A 22,550-nucleotide genomic window follows, 5' to 3' on the forward strand; every position below is an offset into this window, starting at 1 on the left:
AAGTATGATTTCTGAAATGAAAATTTCATTAGATGGTCCTAACAGCAGATGTGAATTAGAAAAAAAATCAACAAATGTAAAGGCAGGTTAATTAAGATTATCCAGTCTGAGGAACAGAAAGAAATAAATAGAGCTTCAAAGACCTATATGACATCAACAAGCTTACTAACACGGGGATCCCAAGGGGAAAGGATAGAGAGAAAGAAGCTAAATAAATATTTAACAAAATAATGGCCGAAACTTCCTAAACTTGATTAAAAACATTAATCTACATATCCAAGAAGCTCCACAAATTCCAAGCAAGATAAACTCAAAGATATGACCACCTAAACACATCATAAGTCAAACTGGCAAAAGCCAAAGGTAAAGCAAATGTTGAAAGTAGCAAGAGAAAATCAGTTCAACATGTACACATGGTCCTCAATAAGGTTAACAGTTGGTTTCACATCAGAAACCATGCAGACGTGAAGCCAGTGGGATGACATATTCAAATTGTAAAAGAAAAAGACTGTCAACCAGTAATTCTATATCCAGCAAAACTACCCTTTAAACAGAAGAAAAGTTATTCCTAGGTAAATAAAAACTTAGAGAATTTGTTGCTAGTAGACCTTTTCTATGAGAGATACTAAAGGGATTCCATCAGGCTGAAATGCAAGGACACTAGAGAGTAACTTAAATCCAAACAGAGAAAAAAAGAGCACCGGTAAAGGTAACTCTATAAATATAAAAGACATTATAAACATATTTTTTATTGTATTATCTTCTATCTGATTTTCAAATGCATACATCAATAATTATATTACTTGCTGATAGGCTGATAATGTATGCAGATGTAATATGTATGAAATAATAGTATAAAGGTATGGGGTGGGAATAGAGGTATACTGAAGGAAAGTTTTTGTATATTGTTAAAATTATGTTGGCATTAACTTAAACTAGATTTTTAAAATTTAAGATGGTATCTGTAATCCTAGGGTAACCACTTAGAAAATATAATTCAGGAAAATACAGTAAAGGAACAACAAAAGAATTAAAATGGTATACTAGACAAAATTTCACACAAAAGAAGGTAGTAATGGAGAAACAGAAGAAAAAAGATAAAGACATACAGAAAACACAAAGTGTTAGATGACAATCCTTTATGAGTAATTATGTTAATGGTAAATAGAATAAACACGCCAATCAAAAGGCAGATTATTTGAATGTATTAAAAAAATATGATCCAACTGTATGCATTCTACAACAGAAACACTTCAGATTCAAAGACACAAATAGGGTGAAAGTAAAAGAATGGAAAAAGATATGTCACACACACACACAAAAAGACAGACTGAAAAAAACTATTTCTAAGTACATAAAAGAAAAAGGATGCATAGTTGACCCTTGAACAACATGGGTCTGAACTGCACAGGCCCATTTATACTTGAACATGGGTTTAAACTTATGTGTGCATAAGTGGACCCAGGCAGTTCAAACTCATGTTGTTTAAGGGTCAACTGTACAAGATCTGTGGTTGGTTGCATCTGCAGATGTAAGGATATGGAGGACTAACTATGGGACTTGAGCATCTGCAGATTTTGGTATCCTTGGCAGGCCTCAGAACCAATCCCCCATGGATATCAAGGGATGACTGTATATATAATACATATATATAAAAGAAAAAGGATGTATACTCATATATAAATATACATATATTCACATGTATATATAAATTCAAACTTCACAGGGTAGGAATTCCAGAAGTCTAGTGACATGAGAAAAAGATCAAATTCATTAATCAGGCAAATACAACTTAAAACAAAGAGATATTGTTTATTACCAACAATGCAGTGGCAAAAATGTTTAAGTTTTATAGCCTTCATATTCCATTGGTCTGGAGAGACAGTGGTACAACCACTTTGGAGGACAATTCAGAAATATCCCTAAGAAATTATGACCTGCATTTCTGTATGACCTTTGTTTCTGTGTACACACACTTAAAAAACCCTTGCCTGTGTATATAAGATATGAACAAAGATGTTCACTATAGTTCCCTACTGAAAACTTTGGAAACAATCAAATGACCATCAAAAGGGGAATGGCTAAAGAATATGCATAACTTCATAAAATACAATAATCAAAAGTAGTTCAAAACTAATTACATTGTATGTATCTATATGCATATAATCTTGAACCATTACTACATGGAGAAAAAATTACCAAGTAAGAGGTGTGATATAATTAACATAAAAATTCATATAAGGTAATACTCTATTCTTTAATACAGGAAAAAAACCTATATATATATGTATAAATATATGGAAAAGATCTGGAAGAATGCACTCCAAACTTCTAACAGATTATAGACTAATGGTCAAAGGGGGTTTTATCTGTAATACTCTAATTCTTTAAAAAGAATATATTAATATATGAGTTGTATAATTTAGAAAATACTTAAAATGTACAAATTTCCTAACTGGAATATTGGTAATATCCTATGACTCTCTGGAAAGATCTCTGGATATATTTTCCATGCTACAAAGTGTTGATAAGATTTCCTTCACATTCCTTCACATGTGATGGAAATCATATCATAACAATATCTTCCATATTTTATTTTTGGCAAAAGTGTAATCAGAAAATCATAATTCTATAGTGGTATTCTACATTGGTATTACTGAGAAAAAAGGTTTTAAGAGCATTATATCTCCGTTTTCTTTTATTACCCAGCACTTCTAATGAAAAGAAAGCAAATACTTGGTATCAAAATCAATCTAAATGAAATTTAAAAGATTACTATTTTTGGCTGTGCTATTAAAAGAAAACTAATATTGGAACTGTAATTTAATAAAAGCATATACATACATGTGCAAATGTCAAAAGTCTGATATTGTATCCTAATTGAAAGAATAAAAAGTCTTCCAGAATAGAATAAAAAATAAAAAGTCTTCCAGAATAGAAGGAAGAAAAGATTCAGTACCATTAATGCTTTACTTTTCTGGTTTAAATTATTAGTGAGTCCTCCAGAGAATATTTAAATGTTATGCCCACATGTTAAGAAATTTGAGTAAGAAGGAAAGTAATAAAGAGCTGGAAAATAAGTGCATTCCTAAGCTTGATATAATAATTTTGGCTTACCCCTCTATGATAATAAATTTAAAAAATCATATTTCACAATAATAATTCTACTTTAAATATTTATAGATAAGTCTATAAATTCAAGTCTATAAATTCTACCATTCAATAGTAGTTCTTCCAAGTTATCAGGATTTCGAGCAAGCTGTAGGATCAAAGCAGAACCCCGAACCTTGTCAGGAATATCTTCATATAATAACTCAATGTACTCATCCATGTCATTAATGTTAGCAACTTCATCAATCTGAAACAAAGGAAGAGGAAGGAAGTACTCTAAAAGAATAATGCTCAACAGAGCCAATGTCAAAGGAATGGTATTTTGTGATCAATAAACTGCCCTTGATAGTAAGAGACAAGTTTTCAAAGGACTTACAGTTGCCATCCTTTTGTAGAGGGGGAAATTAGACCTTTGGGTGATAGGACTCCTGAGTGAAAGTAGTCATAAACCATATGATAAAATGGGATGTACATAAACTCTAAAACTGGCCTATTTATATTGATAAAGTATCTTAAATGTAATTCAAAATAGTATCTACCGTAATAAATTAAACATACTTTAAAACATAGTAGAATAAGAATATTTAAAACATTTCACAACGTAGTTATCAAAATAAATTATGTCTAAAAGACACATCCAATAATTTTTGCCTTTATTAAATACTGATTTTCTACCTTTTCCAGGTAGTTTAAGTTCAACCATTTTTTAAAATTCCACATTTGTTTAATGTGATTGTATGAATTATTGATGGTAAAAAGCAATACCTTAGAATCAATTCTCTATTAGATAAAAATACAGTCTTACCTCCATTCCTTCAAAAGGAGGTGGATCTTTAGGCTTGCTTGATTTTTCTTTTTTTTCTGTAAAAAGATTTTTTTCTTATGAGAAGAGCAATGTTTTTAGGTTTCTGGGTAATTTTTATTTTCAGCAGCTGAGTTTAATTCTAGCTAAGTTGGGGATCTTCAAATGGGTAATTTATGAAATAACCTCTTTTCCAATGTATAAAAAATGTTCATCTATAATGCATTTGTTCTAATAAGGATATCACAGACAGTATAATAAAATCTATAAATAATCTCCAAGTTATGTCAGGTAGCAATTTAAACTTCCTCTTTGGCTAACATTTTAGGTATGCAAATAGCCAGACTTGTCAACAAGAAGCAAAATACTCCATTTTGAGTTTTCCTTCTTTTCCTAATTCACATTTAAGAATAGGAAAATCAATAAGGCAAAGAAAAACTCATGAGTTGAGTAATATAAAAACTAAAATAAAAATTAACAAAGGAAAAGGAAAAGAAATAACTTGGATAAAGTTAAAAAGCTAAAATACAGTTGCTGATTTTTTAAACAAAATTAGGATCATAAATTAAAAGGTAAATGTTTAATATTTGTGCTAATTTAATCCTCACTTGTTCCCAAATGAATTAAAGAGGTATTCAAAGGTGTTGAACACAACTTTGAGTCATTTTTTATGTTGAATTATTTGATTCATAGCAGAACTTCATTTTGTAAAAAAATTATCAAAAATGCTTCACTGCTCTGATCTGCGTCAAAAACCTAAGCAATGAATGTACATTAAAATAAGTTCAAGTAGTATCAAATTTTTGATTCTATAATTAGCAAATGTTTTACATATAATAGGAATTAGCCCTGATTGTTTTCAGAGGAAGGTAGCCGTTATGGACAAAGTTATGTTTTCTTTTGTTTTTTTTTTAAAGTGGTTATTATTATTTTTTTAATTAATTTATTTTTGCTGTGTTGCGTCTTCGTTTCTGTGCGAGGGCTTTCTCTAATTGTGGCAAGTGGGGGCCACTCTTCATCACGGTGCGCGGGCCTCTGACTATCGCGGCCTCTCTTGTTGCAGAGCACAGGCTCCAGATGTGCAGGCTCAGTGGTTGTGGCTCACGGGCCCAGTTGCTCCGCGGCATGTGGGATCCTCCCAGACCAGGGCTCGAACCCGTGTCCCCTGCATTAGCAGGCAGATTCTCAACCACTGCGCCACCAGGGAAGCCCAAAGTTATGTTTTCTTAACAGCTAGATTTTTCCTCAAACAGATAATTTACTATGACAGTGATTTTAATTAAGCAAAGAAAAAAAAATACTTATGGTAAAGAATCACATAATCAAATAACTATTATTGTTTTATTTCAACCACTTTTAGGGCTAGGTTTCTGGTTTTGAAATAGAGAATATCAAGTAAAAAAGAAAGAAAATGGAATAGTTTTTAAAAATAAGTGTACAGGGCTTCACTGGTGGCGCAGTGGTTGAGAGTCCGCCTGCCGATGCAGGGGACAAGGGTTCGTGCCCCGGTCCAGGAAGATCCCACATGCCGCAGAGCGGCTGGGCCTGTGAGCCATGGCCGCTGAGCCTGCGCGTCCAGAGCCTGCGCTCCGCAACGGGAGAGGCCACAACAGTGAGTGGCCCGCGTACCGCAGAAAAATAAAAAATAAAAAATAAGTGTACATATACTATAGTATAGCATTTCATATATGCCTCCAAACATTAATATCCATATAGAGAAACATATTGATTTGAATTAATTTATCTACTTATGATAATATGAAAATTTCCTCATATTCCTCTAATTTCTGGGGAAGGAGGTAAGAAGACTGATTTACTCTGAAAATTCAGTGAAAGGGTTTTCATTTGTTTAAAGATATTTTATTACAAATGCCCTCGGAATTATATTAATTTAGCATTAGGAAAGATCAATTTTAACTATATTGTACAACCTACAATAAGTACACACACATCTTAAAGGAGCATAGAATTTATTTTTCTCACTTACTTATTGAAGCTATCTCTCATCATTTAGTAACACTGTTAACAGGAATATCGTATCAAAAAATAGTTAATAAAATTTTTGATAATATTTTCCTTATAGCACTTATTATTAATAATTAATAGGGATACACTGAGTGCCAGCTATGTAGTTGGAAACAATCAAATTCAAAATGTTCATTTTTGCTTTTAAATAAATTCACAGCTATAGTATGTTAGATATTATATACAGTGCCAATTAATAAAAGTATATATTAGGCACAAGGCATTTTATTTGCTGTGGATGGAGAGAGAAGACTGGTTAATCTGAAAAAAGTCCAAATGAATTTTCTCTTTCATTTTTCTATTTAATACAATCAAAACTTAAGTATAAGTTATTTCAACGGTACCATATTTTAGAATTCACCAATGATAAAAGAGAGATACATGTAAACTTAATAAATACTATGAAATGGAATAACTAACCACTGAATAATCTGAGATGACTTTCCATTCAAATGTCTGTACTCTCGTTTTGTTTTGGGTTTGGATTATTCCAAAATGTCTTCTATAAATAATCAACTGCTTAGCTCTAATATTTTAATGGCTTGGTTCTTTTATGAGGTAATTAAAGATAGAAGAATGGTAACAACAAAGATGTTTAGGAATGAAAAGGTAATGTTTTCCTAACAAAGATTCACAAAACTTATGCATATGACATATATTTTAACATTTAAATAAGAAATCCAAATTATCAATTAAATGTCAATAAAAAATTTAGAAAATATAAATCTAGTTGCTGGGGTAGAGAAAACAGGTTTTCTGCTCCCAATTTTCTCCTTTTATTATTCTAGAATCAATATGGTATTTGCTTTTTTATTCTTTATTTCAGCACATGTGTACACACACAGTATGAAACAGATCATTTTGGAAGCATCTAACATAAAGCCTGGCATGTAGGAAACTAGTATGTTTCTTTATTATTTCATTCACTTACTTAGAGCACTGGCAAAAGAAAACTCACCATTCAAATATCAAAAGTACAAACTATAGTCAAACAACTCTGGTTTTACATTAAAAAGTTAGGAATTCTTCTGCTTACCTTTTCCTGACACTGAATCACGGCGGTTCTGGAGATAGTACAACAGCTGTTCTACCTCATTTAGCTTTGAGGGATGAATGAGTTTACATTCTTCAACCACCTTTCGTGCCAGGGAAGTTATATCTGTGTTGGCATTGAGACTCTTAAGACGAATGCTGCAGGCATATCAGAATTTTCCAACTCAGGTATTATTAAAATAAGTGATAACTCAAAGAATACTTCTTTTAAATAATTTACAAAACCTTTAAATGTACCTAACATAGTCTCTTTTAGTAAAATATAATAAAGTATTAGATATAACTAGGCTTAGAAAAAAATGCAAAGCAATGATTTTCCTTGAGCTGGATAAGTAAGATAACAAAAGGAATGGTAAAATCTACATCTGACTCTTCTAGGCAGGATAGCATATCCAGAGAGCTTGTTTTTAAAGTCTTTCTGATATCACATAAAGTTTTTAATTATTATTAGATGTGAAAATCCATACTGCCAAAAATAAATCATTTTCTTGACCATATTCACAGTCATTTTCTTTTCAGTTAGGGGTAAGACACAATATTAATATATTTGGATTCGGTTGTTCTGATGGAAATTATATAGAAGACACAAGAAAAAGAAGTAGGATGCATTTTAAGATCTATATGAGTAATGCTGAAGAACAAATAAATATAGTTATAACTGTTAGTACATTAAAAAGAAAGACAAAACAGGTTCTCCCTCCTTTTTAATTTAATCCAGGAGATTCACTGGAAGGTCAATAAGAAAAGGTTGTTAAAAATCTGGAAACAACTACCAATTTACGTGGATTCATGGCACCAAAGAAAGCTATAAGGACATAAAATTAGGTTCAGGGTGAAGACTCAAACTGGTGGCAAAAGATTCTTGCAAAGCAGATGCATTCATGCAAAGCTTAGATTCAAAATGAGAAACATAAGAAAGTAGCCACTATGTTGAAATACTTCTTAGTGAAGATGGCCAATTTTTGGAGACACTCAAGGTATTAGAGGCAACAGGGACAGAGACCTCAGAAAAATGTCCTGCACTTAGCATCTGTGAAATCATTATTCAGATACAGATGATCTCTCCTGAAACAAGTCTAGTAAAGTGATTTGAATACTGTTCACAGCTTTATAGTCATCCTCGAATCTGGTCCTCTTGGGATCTATAAGCTACCTAATAGCCTTTAATAAATTCCTTTTATGCTTGAATTTTCTAAAGTGGCTTCTAATGTCTGTAACAAGAACCCTAGCAATACTCTGTCCCTTTATTTTAATTTTTCTCTAATTTATTTGGCTGTTTAAGTTCCTACCTTTTAAATCTTTTAAACTGTTTAATATTTTTGTATAACTTTAGCTGCCCATCAGAAAGCAGAGATATAAAGAAAAGTCTATTCAGAGAAAAACTCTCAAAAGACATCTCCACGTTTAATTTTAACAAGGAACTGGGAAATCTTGAGTTTCCATAAATCTGATTGAGAAGAAGCACAAAAGAAACTCTATAAACATGTATTTTTGAAATTTTCCTACTTGTTTTTTTAGAGCAGTTTTAGGTTTACAGAAAATCTGTGCTGAAAGTACAGAGTTTCCATATATGTCCCCACTACCCTCCCCCAGTACAGTTTCTTCTATTATTACCATCTTGTGATAGTGTGGTAACTTTGTCACAATTGATGAATCACTATTGATATATTATTAACTAAAGTCTAAGTATACATTGGGGTTCACTCTTTGTATTGTATAGTTCTGTGCACTTGGACAAATGCATAATTTCATGTATCCACCATTAAAGTAGCATACAAAATAGTTTTGCTACCCTAAGAATGCCCTGTGCTCCACATATTCTCCCCTCCCACCCCCGAACTCCTGACAACTTCTAATCTATTTTTACTTTAGTTTTGCCTTTTCTAGATGGTCGTACAGTTGGAATCATACAGTATATAGCTTTTCCAGTCTGGCTTTTCATTTAGCAATATTCATTTAGGTTCCTCTGTGTCTTTTCACAGCTTGATGGTTGATTTCTTTTTAGTGCTGAATAGTACTTGACTATATGCATGCAACACAGTTTGTTTACCCATCTGCCTACTGAAGGATATCTTGGTTACTTAAAATTGTTGACAGTTATAAATAAAGCTGCTATAAACATTCATGTGTAGGTTTCTGTGTGGAAATACATTTTCAACTCATTTGGGTTAATATCTAGGAGCACAACTGTTGGATCATATGGTAAGTGTATGTTTAGCTTTGTAAGAAACTGCCAAAATGACTTCCAAAGTAGCTGTAGCATTTTGTATTTCCACCAGCAATGAATGAGTTCCTGTTGCTCTACATCCTCACCAGCATCTGGTGCTATCAGTGTTTTAGACTTTACACATTTTAATAGGTGTGCAGTAGTATCTTGATTTAATAAAGCAGATTTTTTCTATCTTTTTTTAGATTTATTTTCTACCAATATATATATTAGCAATCTGATTCATCATCTTCTTTCCATCCAAGTAACAGAAAGATTCTCTTCTGTTAGTGTGTACATCTCTCTCCTAAATCCTTCCCTTGTTAAAAGAGACAAAAAATATGTAGGACTAGAATTTTTAGAAAATGTCAGCTGTGTGCTCACTGATTATTTCTAAAATAAAAAAATAGGCCCCCTTCATTAGACAGCCCATGCCTATTAGTAATACCAAAAACTCATACCAAAAAATGCCCATATTGGGCTTTCCTGGTGGCACAGTGTTTGAGAATCTGCCTGCTAATGCAGGGGACACAGGTTCGAGCCCTGGTCTGGGAGGATCCCACATGCCGTGGAGCAACTAGGCCCGTGAGCCACAACTACTGAGCCTGCGCGTCTGGAGCCTGTGCTCCGCAACAAGAGAGGCCACGATAGTCAGAGGCCCGCACACCACGATGAAGAGTGGCCCCCGCTTGCCACAACTAGAGAAAGCCCTCGCACAGAAACGAAAACCCAACACAGCAAAAATAAATAAATAAATTTTTTAAATGCCCATATTATTTTTGGACCTTAACCATAGATTTCTCATAATGAAATGTTCAGAAAACTGGGACTCTGTTGAAGGTGAGCTTATACATTCCTTTATACGATAAGGGAGAATGAAATACATGTCTTCTGGACCTGAGCCATAGCACTGACTACCACAATTTAATGACAGTTTCATTTCACACCTATCTCAATCTATATGAGTGTCCCCCTCAAAACCTTCACCCCCAGCTGCCACCATTGATAAATCCTCCTGAACTATGAACAAACCATATTCTTCTTTTGCTCCCACAATATGATTCCTCTGCAAACCTTGAGCAGCCAGGTTGAATACCACAAAGTTGGGTTACAGAGGTTTTTCCCATACTGATGTTTAAATCCACTTACACTAGCCAGTTGGTAGTAACTCTTTCCAAGTGGCTGACTCTAGTGAATGTACCCCTTGTCTAGAAAGCCTACAGATTTTCAAACAATAACAACATTCTCACTTTTTTTTTTTTTTTTTTTTTTTTGCGGTACGCGGGCCTCTCACTGTTGTGGCCTCTCCCGTTGCGGAGCACAGGCTCCAGACGCGCAGGCTCAGCGGCCATGGCTCACAGGCCCAGCCGCTCCGCGGCATGTGGGATCCTCCCGGACCGGGGCACGAACCCTCGTCCCCTGCATTGGCAGGCGGACTCTCAACCACTGTGCCACCAGGGAAGCCCTCACTTAATTTTAATTGAATAAGTCTACTGACTACACCATTAAAAACTAAAAACTAAATTTCTCTCATGAAATGTGGATGCATGAGGTTCTAAAGGCAAAGACCCCCTAATCTGCTAGCTTTTCTTTGGAAGTCAAATTAATAAAATCTCAAGAGACGTTACTTTCTCAAAATGTACAAAATTTAGGCAGCAATAACAAACACACAAATGGAAGAAAGTGTGAGAGAACACAAAAAACTGTGAGCATGTGAGTTAAAATCTACAGTGTAAGTATGTATGTGTGCATGTGTATATCTCTTCAATCTAGTGGATTATCCAAAGACTCGTTTATTTTTAATGAATTATCTGTGTAATTTAGCCTTTTAACCCAAATAAGAAGAGAGACTACAGATCTTAGTAAGACAGTAGGTAGCTTCTCTCTTCAGGTTTCTATACAATGAAGTTTCTTAATTGAAACACTATAAAAATTTGGGGCCAAATAATTTTTTGTTTGTAAGTGCCTATCTTACGCATTGTAGGATGTTTCGCAGCACCCCAGCCTCTATCCACTAGATACCAATAGCACCCTCCAGTTATGAGAACCAAAATGTCTCCAGGTACTGCCAAATGTCCCCTGGGGGAAAAATCCTAACCAGCTGAGAACTACTGCTATATATTTAAAATATAGTGCTGTTCAGTGTGCTAAATACTATCACATGCACTTCTAGCATCCTGAATATACTTAATACCACCAAAACACACTAACTTTTTAACTAGTTCCCAAATTAAAATTATCTATGGGGGGAAGAAAGTTGGGAAAGAATACTAGGTGATCTCAGACCCTCTCTACTTCCATAAAACTATGGAAGAAGCGCAAGATCATCGCCAGCGCAACTGAAGACTTATGAAGAAGGCCAGTTCCCAAGGGACTCCTGAAAGTACTATGAAAGCAGGAAGGAAAGTGTGTAGAACATTGGGAGACCTAAGCTCAATTCATTTAGTCAGAAAATGCTTGTCCTATTACTAATTATCTTTCACAGCGCTAGATTTTTAGGGGATGAATTCAAGGTACATGCCCCATTTGTGAATTCTGGATGTCATATCACTTTCTGTAATTCCAGGGAAGAAAGAACAACACAGGATCCCCTAAGATACAAATTTCCTAAATTAAGCTAAAAAGTCCTATATAAACATATCTTTTATAGTTGATTTCACAAGTTATATTCTATTATATGCATTTACTAAATGGGATAAATAAGAATAGGCATTTTTCATTAGATTCCAATTATGCTCACATAAACATGATTTTCTCTGGAATATACTCTATATTTATAATTTAATATAGTCTCTGCTTCACTGAGATAATGTATGTCTGTAAGAACACCATAATCATTTATCATCTATGCAAGTTTAAATAACATCAGATTTCTATAAAGTTTACTACTTTCAAATGTGCACAAATGAAGAAAACTTACATTTTTTGGCATTCCTTTCGTTCTCCCAACATGGGATCCCCCATTTCTCCAAGAATGGTAGCTTCCACTTCATATTGAACAATGAGTGCTTTTTCTGATGGATGTACATCAATATTTCCTCCTTTAACTTTCCTATTAATATAAAATAAAAACAGACATAGCTACATTAAAAGCTCACAAAACATGCAAGGTTTTTATCTAGTTCCTAGTTCCAAAAACATGTGCGCTGGATTAACATATGCATTTAAATCAGATTTACTCTTGACTTGGACCAAGAAATAACTCTTTTTCTCCAACTCTGTAAACTCTGTACTGTACATGTAATTCTTGGTCTTGCAGAAAGTACCTTTATGAATAGTTCTGAGAAAAAATACATTTACCCAAAGAATCATGCATAATAGCCAGTGAATAAAACAAACAATTAAGATGGTTTTGGAGAGAATAACCTCAACCAAAAGTCAGCAATTCAAAACCAAAGGTAGCTACCCCAAAATTTATATTAAAAAAAATAAACTGCCCAATAATTGGCCCATTAACTGTATCACAGAATGACATGAATTATCTAAACTGCAAAATAATATTATGTATTATCTTACATAATTATATAAATTGAATTAGTACCTAAATCATTCTTCAAATCACACACAAGTTGTGTAACAAAAAAGCATTTATAGGTTATATTCTATAGTCACAGATCTCCAATTATAGTGCCATCAGTAGTTTCAATAGAAAGATTGTATATACTTTGTCCCCAGACCCCTACAGTTATAGAACAAATTTTTTTAATTGAAGTATAGTTGCCTTACAATATTATACTGGTTTCAAGTGTACAACATAGTGATTTTATATTTTTACTTTGGCTATAATCCTTGTGCTGTACATTACATCCTTGTAACTTATTTTATACCTAGCTATTTGTACCTGCTAATCCCCTTCACCTATTTTGGCCCTCGCCCTACACCTCTCCCTTCTGAGGACCACTAGTTTGCTATCTGTATCTCAGAGTCTGTTTCTGTGATGTTATATTCGTTGATTTGTTTTATTTTTATATTTTACATATAAGTGAAAACATACAGTATTTGTCTTTCTCCGCCTGACATTTCACTAAGCATAATATCTTCCAGGTCCATCCATGTTGCCACAATAATGAATTAATCACTACTTGTTATTGGCCACTTTAGGATCTGATAAAATGAGTTTTATTAAAGGAGATTAAGCAATGGAAACAAGCAAAATTACCCACTGTAGTCCGAGCCAGCTAGCTGGCTAGTGAGGTCTTTTAGCCTAATGGGAAGGAATAGAAATATGACAACACCTTAAATTCCAATAAACAGAAACTCAAAGCTTTTCCTTCAGTTAGGAATAATTGGCTTATTATGCATATTTTCAATGTAATTTTTAAATTTTTTTTCACCAGAATTCTTTATTACAACAAGGGTAAGGCTCTTCAGTCTGTATTAGGACAATGATTAAGAGTCAAGTGTAGAGACAGAGTAGGAAATCAAATATACAGAAGCTAGAGTCTAGGTAGGTCAGCAACTAAATTGACAGTAAGACATACAGAACAAAGCCTATAAAGAATAAAAGCAAAAACCAGGTAGGCCAGTAAAAAACAGGGAGTTGGGTTATTAGATATATACACACATATTAAAGAGAATGGTACAGCTTCCAAAAGATAAGATAAATGCATACAAGTTCAGACTAGCAGTCAAAAGCTAGAGAAACCACAGGAATCAAGAGAGTAAGTAAGAGAGCTGAAAAACATATGTAATGTAGCATTAAAGAAACTAATTATAAAGAGAACTAGTTATTTGCTTCCTGATGAAATGGAGAGCAACCCCAGTACTGAACTTCTTATATAGGAGAGTGTAACTGTATCCAATTGAAAAGAATCATAAGGATGAAATGTAAGTGCAGATCCTAAGAGTAACCTTATACCAACACTTTCAAAGAGGGTCTTCCACATATTAACAACTGACGGAAAAGCATAATTGTTATCCTCTGGTCTGATATTTTGCCTTTCTCCAAAGAAATCAAATAGTTCAAAGAACCTCACTATTGCTTTTCAGCTTTCGTTTGCTTTTTTCTTTTCTGTATGTGTGTTTTAAAAAAGTTAATTAATTTTATAATATTTATTTTTTATTACTAATACAATTTATGCTTACTGTAAAAAAACAACACAGAAATTAGCAAAGAGAAAAAATAAACTGAAAAAGTTAGAAGAAACCAATTGTTACCATTTAGCACATACACATCCAGACATTTTTCTATCTATATGTAAATAATATATAATGAGAGAATGTCAGCTCTAGAATTTCTTTAAAGAGGCTTAAGGGTAGCAATCTGGTAGAGTTAAAACTACATTTGAATAGCAATTCACATAAGGTTGACACAAGTATTAAATGTTTATATCATTGTGGGGGCTGATGGAGATTATGGGATGGATAAACCTCTTCCCTGTTCCCCTTGGCACTGCCACTGAATATATAAAATACACATATTACCAACTAAGCTCATATTATATATACTGTGTGTAACATACTTTCCAAAATTACTATATAATGACTTTAAAAGAATACTTTGCCTTTAGAACTTCATATAGTCAAATACTAGATACTCCATTTGTTGAACACCTTAATTCTTTTTTTTTTAACATCTTTATTGGAGTATAATTGCTTTACAATGGTGTTAGTTTCTGCTTTATAACAAAGTGAATCAGTTATACATATACATATGTTCCCATATCTCTTCCCTCTTGTGTCTCCCTCCCTCCCACCCTCCCTAACCCACCCCTCTAGGTGGTCACAAACCACCGAGCTGATCTCCCTGTGCTATACGGCTGCTTCCCACTAGCTAGCTATTTTACGTTTGGTAGTGTATATATGTCCATGCCACTCTCTCGCTTTGTCACAGCTTACCCTTCCCCCTCCCCATATCCTCAAGTCCATTCTCTAGTAGGTCTGTGTCTTTATTCCCGTCTTACCCCTAGGTTCTTCATGACCTTTTTTTTTTTTTTCTTAGATTCCATATATATGTGTTAGCATACAGTATTTGTTTTTCTCTTTCTGACTTACTTCACTCTGTACAACAGACTCTAGGTCCATCCACCTCACTACAAATAACTCAATTTCGTTTCTTTTTATGGCTGAGTAATATTCCACTGTATATATCACCTTGATTCTTTATTTCTAACTTACATTGCATGAAATTTACAAGATTCCCTCACAAAACATTCAAAACCATTTGCAGGACAATTGGCTGATTTACAAAGTAGTTCTCTAAAGGCTCAAAACATTTTGTAATTCAGTTACTCTATATTTACGAATGATATAAATATTTTTAAATTGACAAACATGGTTTCAAATTCTATTTTGGTTGGTAAAATATTCCAGCTTTTTGGACACAATTATGAATTATGTCTACATGCAACCTGTGACAAGTACACATCTGCTATTGATAGCTGATTTAGTATGAAAAATTGCTTTTACCATAGCAATGTGCCTCATCAAAATTTATACTTGTATTATCACCACAAAATGAACAATTTTATCTTAAATGCTATACTTCTTTTTTTTTAACATCTTTATTGGAGTATAATTGCTTTACAATGGTGTGTTAGTTTCTGCTTTATAACAAAGTGAATCAGCTATACATATACATATATCCCCATATCTCTTCCCTCTTGACCCTCCCTCCCTCCCACACTCCCTATCCCACCCCTCTAGGTGGTCACAGAGCACCGAGCTGATCTCCCTGTGCTATGCAGCTGCTTCCCACTAGCTATCTATTTTACGTTTGGTAGTGTATATATGTCCATGCCACTCTCTCACTTTGTCACAGCTTACCCTTTCCCCTCCCCATATCCTCAAGTCCATTCTCTAGTAGGTCTGTGTCTTTATTCCTGTCTTACCCCTAGGTTCTTCATGACATTTTTTTTCTTAAATTCCATATATATGTGTTAGCATACGGTATTTGTCTTTCTCTTTCTGACTTACTTCACTCTGTATGACAGACTCTAGGTCCATCCACCTCATTACAAATAGCTCAATTTCATTTCTTTTTATGGCTGAGTAATATTCCATTGTATATATGTGCCACATCTTCTTTATCCATTCATCCAATGATGGACACTTAGGTTGTTTCCATCTCCTGCCTATTATAAATATACTTCTAAACTGAATTTAACATGGCATTCATAATGATGTCAGATATTTAACAATTGCGACAATGAACTTCAAATGCTTTATTTGGAATCCATGAATCAGGTGAGAAATAATTTAGCCCATTATTAGAATTAACTGATTTACTATTTGTAGCATCTTATGACATTGATATTAAACTTATATCTTTTAACTGTCTGCAAATTTCTTGTACTAATGGAGCCTTCTTAATAACAGGTCTACCTCACCTTTTTTTTTTTTTAACCTGCACAAGAAAACTGGAACCAAAAATGTGCTAAATTGATTTAGAAAAAGTTTTGCTTTTTTAATCTCAATATGAAGTCATGCTTCACAGACTGATATAAGATATACCTTTCTTTATCTACATGTGATAATTGTCACCTTCAGGCAGAGTATTCTTAACTACTAACTTCTAAAGTACATCCTGATGTTTCTAGACTTCATGTGGTCGATGATATCATTATGATCCCTACAACAGATAACAGATGCTGACTAACACTGTGCTCCATATTCATCATCAATTTCCTAGAGAAACAAAATTTATCCCTTTATTTTTCATTAAACAGGTTTTTTTAAAAATTATTGCTGTCAAACCTGTTTATTACAGGTTTGTGTTCAAGACTGTGATGTAGGAGGTTCCTGAACTTACCTCCTCCCATAGATGCACTGAGTCTATACCATCTATGAAACAATTTCCTCTGAATGCCCCCCCGCCCCCACCTTGGGACTTCCCTGGTGATCCAGTGGTTAAGACTCCATGCTCCCAATGCAGGGGGCTCCCAATGCAGGGGGAGTCCACACGCCACAACTAAAAAAAAGAAAAACAAAAAACCCAAACTAGCTGAGCAATGCCCACAAATTGAGCAAACAAGAAAACCCACATTGAAGCAAATAAGAGAGACTGAGACACAATCTTGCCATAAACCCCACATCTGGTGTGGAGACCCACAACTGGGCAAAAACTCACACCTGAGCTGCTACTTGAGGAATGAAGGATTTGAACCCTACATCTGGAACCCAACTTTTAAGACCTACACCTGAGAGACAAACTCCCAAAACATCTAACTTCCATGAGACCCCAGTGGCTATATCAAAACAGTTGAAACAGTTCTTAAAGGGCTTGCACATGCAAGCTCACCCACCCTAAAGCCTAGTGCAGAGGCAACTGACTAAAAAGCACCTAGACTTTCTGTTAAAAAGGATTATTTGTTTATCTTAAAGGGTCAGCCTGAGGGACCAGCATCTAATTTAGCATATGAGTCTACTGAAATACACAGGATGGAGGCTGGCAGGTTCCATCTTTATGCTCTCCAGATCACCAGTATCTCCCAGAAAAGAGCTTGTACTGCTGTCTTCTGGTGCCCTGATTATTGCAGCTGCTGCCCAGGGGACACCTCTAGATCACCTGACTCTGGTGGCCCTCAGGGATTACGTTCCCAGGACCCACAGGACCATAACAGAGAAAGGGAGTTCTTAACTGGCTACCACTCCCAGGGCACAGCAGAGAGGCAACAGACTGAGGCAACTAATCTTTCTATGAAAGAGATCTGTTAGCTTATCTTCATAGCTGTGGACTTAGCGGCAGGCTTCTAATTAAACACATCTAAAGGCTGACTGTCATCCTCTCCAGAGACCTGGGAGAGCACTCTCCCTCTGTCCCACTCCAGAGCACTAGTATATCCTGGAGGAGAGCTTGTACACTTATCTGGTGCCCCAGTTTTTGTGGCTGCCACCCAGGTGATTACCTGGTTCTGGTGGCCACTGGGGCTTGTATTCATGAGTTCAAAGAGACATTAGTGAAAGAAAAAAAAACAGTTATTAACTGGTTATTACCCCAGAACTCAGCTCAGAGGGAGCACTAAAAATAGTATATATATATATACTAAAAATATATATATAAAATATATATATATAAAAATATATATATAAATAAATATATATAAAATATATATATATTATATATAAAATAAAGTAGGCTACTTGGACAATCACTAAGGTCTGAAAGACAACCAAGAGCTAGGCATGGTTGAATAAAAAGGTTCATCTCCTAAACAAGACCACTCCTTCCAGAATGGGAGGGTGGCTGTTTTATCTAATGCATAGAAACCAACACAGAGTCAAGGAAAATGAAGAAACAGAGGAATGTGTTTCAAGAACAAGATAAAACCTCAGAAAAAGACCATAATGAAACAGAGATAAATGATGTATATGATAAAGAGTTAAAAGTAATGATCGTAAAGATGCTTGCTAAGTTCAGGGGAAGAATGGATGAACAAAGTGAGAATTTCAACAGAGATAGAAAATATTAAAGTACCAAATGGAAGTCACAGAGTTGAAGAACACAATAATTGAACTTAAAGATACAACAAAGGGCTTCAACATTAGACTCGATGAAGCAGAGGAAAGGATCAGTGAACTCAAAGACAGGGCAACGGAACACACCCAGAGAAGTAAAAAGAACAAAAAAGGGGTGAAGACAGCTTAAGGAATTTATAAGTTAACATCAAGCAGACCAACATTTGCAATAGAGGGGTCCTAGAAGGAGAAGAGAAAGGGGCAGAAAACTTATTTTAAGAAATAATGGCTGAAAGCTCCATTAACCTGAAGAAAGAAACAGACATCCAGATCCAGGAAGTCCAGAGAGTTCCAAAAAAAGATAAATCCAAAGACAGCCACAATAAGACACATTATAATTAAAGTGTCAAAAATCAAAGACAAGGAGAGAATCTTAAAAAAACAGTAAGAGAAAAACAACTTGTTGCATGCAAGGGGAACCCCCATAAGACTATCAGCAGATTTTCAGCAGAAATTTTGCAGGCCAGAAGTAGCAAAATATATTCAAAGTGCTGAGAGGAAAAAACTGCCAACCAGTTTTTTTTTGTTTGTTTGTTTGTTTGTTTTTGCAGTACGTGGGCCTCTCCCATTGCAGAGCACAGGCTCCAGACGCTCAGGCTCAGCGGCCATGGCTCACGGGCCCAGCCGCTCCGCGGCATGTGGGATCTTCCCAGACCGGGGCACAAACCCATGTCCCCTGCATCGGCAGGTGGACTCTCAACCACTGTGCCACCAGGGAAGCCCTGCCAACCAGTTTTTAGTCTACACAGCCAAGTTCTCCTAGTGAATTGAAGGAGAGATAGTTTTCCTGAAAGATTTATGAAAATACAAATCTCACTGGTAAAGGTAAATATGTTGTAAAACTCAGAATAATCTAAAATGTTGTAAAGGTGGTAGGTTGATCACTTATAAAGCTAGCATGAAAGTTAAGAGATAAAGTAGTAAAAATAACTGTAACTACAAACATTTGTTAAAGACACACAAGATTAAAAAAATGTAAATGGTGACATCAAAAACGTAAAATGAGGGGAGAGTAAAAATGTAGAGCTTTAGAATGTGTTCAATCTTAGGGTGTTAACAACTTGAAATAGACTGTTATAAATGTTTTTACATAAGCCTCATGGTAACCACAAAGCAAAAACCTATAGTAGATACACAAAAGATAAAGAAATCTAATGACACTAGAGAAAATCTACAAATCACAAATGAAGAGAGCAAGAGAAGGAGGAACAGAGGAATTACAAAACAGTCAGAAAACAATGAACAAAATGACAATAAGTATCTACCTATCAATCATTACTTTGAACGTAAATGGACTAAATTCTCCAATCAAAAGATACAGAGTGGATAAATGGTTTTAAAAAATGACCCATCTATATGCTGCCTACAAGAGACTCACTTCAAATGCAAGTGCACACTCAGATTGAATGAAGGAATGGAAAAACGTATTCCATAAAAATGGAAATCAAAAGAAAGCTGGGGTAGCTATATTTATGTGGGGTAAAATAGACTTTAAGATAAAGACTGTAATAAGAGACAAAGAAGGGTATTATATGATAATACAGGGGTCAATCCAATAAGAAAATAAAACATTTGTAAATATTTATATGCCCAAAATAGGAGCACTTAAATATATAAAGAAAATATTAAAAGACCTAAAGGGAGAAATACACAGCAATACAATAGTAGGAAGAGACTTTAATACCTCACTTTCATCAATGAACAGATTACCTAGACAGAAATTTAATAAGGAAACATTGGCCTTAAATGACACATTAGACCAAATGAACTTAACAAACATAAACAGAACATTCCACCCAAAGGAACAGAATACACATTCTTCTCAAGTGCTCATAAAGCAGTCTCAAGGATAGATCATATGTTAGGCCACAAAACAAGTTTTAATATTTTTAAGAAGACTGCAATCGTATCAAGTATCTTTGCCAACCACAATAGTATGAGACTAAGAATTAATTACAAGAAGAAACTGGAAAATTCACACATAAAGTTTCAGCACATACTACTGAACAACCAATGTGTCAAAGAAGAAATCAATACCTTTAAACAAGTAAAGGTGGAAATACAACACACCAAAACTTAAAGGATACAGAAAAGCAGTTCTAAGAGGGAAATTCATAGAGATAAATGCCTACATCAAGAAACAAAAAAATGATCTTAAATAAACAATCTAACTTTACATCTTAAGCAATTGGAGAAAAAATAGCAAACAAAGCCCAGAGTTAGTAAAAGGTAGGAAAAAACAAAGATTAGAAGGGAAATAAATGAAATAGATACTATAAAGACAACAGGAAAGATCAATGAAACTAAGGGGTGGTTCTCTGGAAAGGTAAATAAAATTGACAAACCTTTAGCTAGGCTAACCAAGAAAAAAAGAGAGGACTCAAACACAGGCATACCTTGCAGATATTGCAGGTTCAGTTCCAGATCACTGCAATAAGGTGAGTATCATTATAAAGCAAGTCATGTGAATATTTTGGTTTCCCAGTGCACATAAATGTTATGTTTACACTATACTGTGATATACTAAGTGTGCAATAGCATTATGTTTAAAAATCAATGTACATACCTTATTTTTAAAGATATTTATTTCTAAAAAATGCTAAGCAGCTGCGCCTTCAGCAAGATATAATCTTTTGCAATAGTAACATAAGTGATAACTGATCACAAATCACCATAACAAATATAGTAATAATGAAAAAATTTGAAATATTGGGAGAATTACCAAATGTGACAGAGACAAGAAGTGAACAAATGCTGTTGGAACAATGGCACCAAGAGACTTGCTTGGCTCAGGGGTGCCACAAACATTAACTTATAAAGAATGCAATATCTGCAAAGTGCAATAAAGCAAAAGGCAATAAAACAAGGTATGCCCATAAATAAAATCAGAAATAAAAGAGACATTACAATTGTTACCACAGAAATATAAAAGATCTCAAGAAACTACTATTAAAAATTAACTCCAACAAATTAGACAACATAGAAGAAATGGATAAATTCCTAGAAACATACAACCTCTCAAGACTGAATCATGAAGAAATAGAAAATCAGAACAGACTGATTCCTAATAAGGAGATTAAAACAGTAGTCAAAAACCTCCCCCAAAAAGCCCAGGACCAGATGGCTTCATGGGTGAATTCTATCAAACATTGGAAGAATTAACACCAATCCTTTTCAAACTCTTCTCAAAAACTGACGAGGAAAGGACACTCCCAAACTCATTTAATGAGGCCAGCATTACTGTTATATCAAAACCAGACAAAGACACCAAAAAAAACAAACCTGATGAATACAGATGCAAAAATCCTCAACAAAATGCTACAAAACTGAATTCAACAATACTTTAAAACAACAATCATACACCATTATCAAGTGGAATTTATTCCAGAGATATGAAGATGGTTCAACAAACATGAATCAATCAATGTGATACACCACAAACAAAATGAAGGATAAAAGTCATATAATACCATCTCAATAAATGTGGGAAAAGCATTTGACAAAATTCAACATACATTTATTATAAAAACTCTCAACAAAGTAGATATTGAGGGACGAAACTCAACACAATATAGACGGTATATGACAGGCCCACAGCTAACATTATACTTACGGGTGAAATATTGAAAGCTTTTCCTGAAAGATCAACAACAAGGCAAGGATGCCAAGTCTTGCTACTTCTATTCAACGCAGTATTGGAAGTGGTAGCCAAAGTAATTGGGCAAGAAAAAGAAATGAAAAGTATCCAAATCAAAAAGGAATAAATAAAGCCATCACTATTTGCACATGACATGATATTATATAAAGAAAATCCTAAAGACTCCACCAAAAAACTGTTAGAATAAACAAATTCAGTAAAGTTGCAGGATACAAAATCAATGTATATAAGTTAGTTGC

General features: G+C 34.4%; 1 protein-coding gene across 3 annotated transcripts in view; it reads right to left on the minus strand.

Moving 5' to 3' along the window:
• KIFAP3 (kinesin associated protein 3) overlaps positions 1–22,550 on the minus strand; it is a 158,131-nt gene that overhangs the window by 130,094 nt on the left and 5,487 nt on the right. For all 3 annotated transcript variants that reach the window (XM_067728600.1, XM_067728599.1, XM_067728598.1), the window contains exons 2-5: positions 12,118–12,249; positions 6,975–7,129; positions 3,917–3,972; positions 3,217–3,358 (exon numbers count right to left, since the gene is read on the minus strand). In XM_067728600.1, the coding sequence (XP_067584701.1) occupies positions 3,217–3,358; positions 3,917–3,972; positions 6,975–7,129; positions 12,118–12,249 (485 nt within the window). The remainder of the gene's footprint in view (positions 1–3,216; positions 3,359–3,916; positions 3,973–6,974; positions 7,130–12,117; positions 12,250–22,550) is intronic.

Source organism: Pseudorca crassidens, chromosome 2 (genome assembly GCF_039906515.1).
Source record: "Pseudorca crassidens isolate mPseCra1 chromosome 2, mPseCra1.hap1, whole genome shotgun sequence".
In the NCBI taxonomy this organism is placed as follows: domain Eukaryota; kingdom Metazoa; phylum Chordata; class Mammalia; order Artiodactyla; family Delphinidae; genus Pseudorca; species Pseudorca crassidens.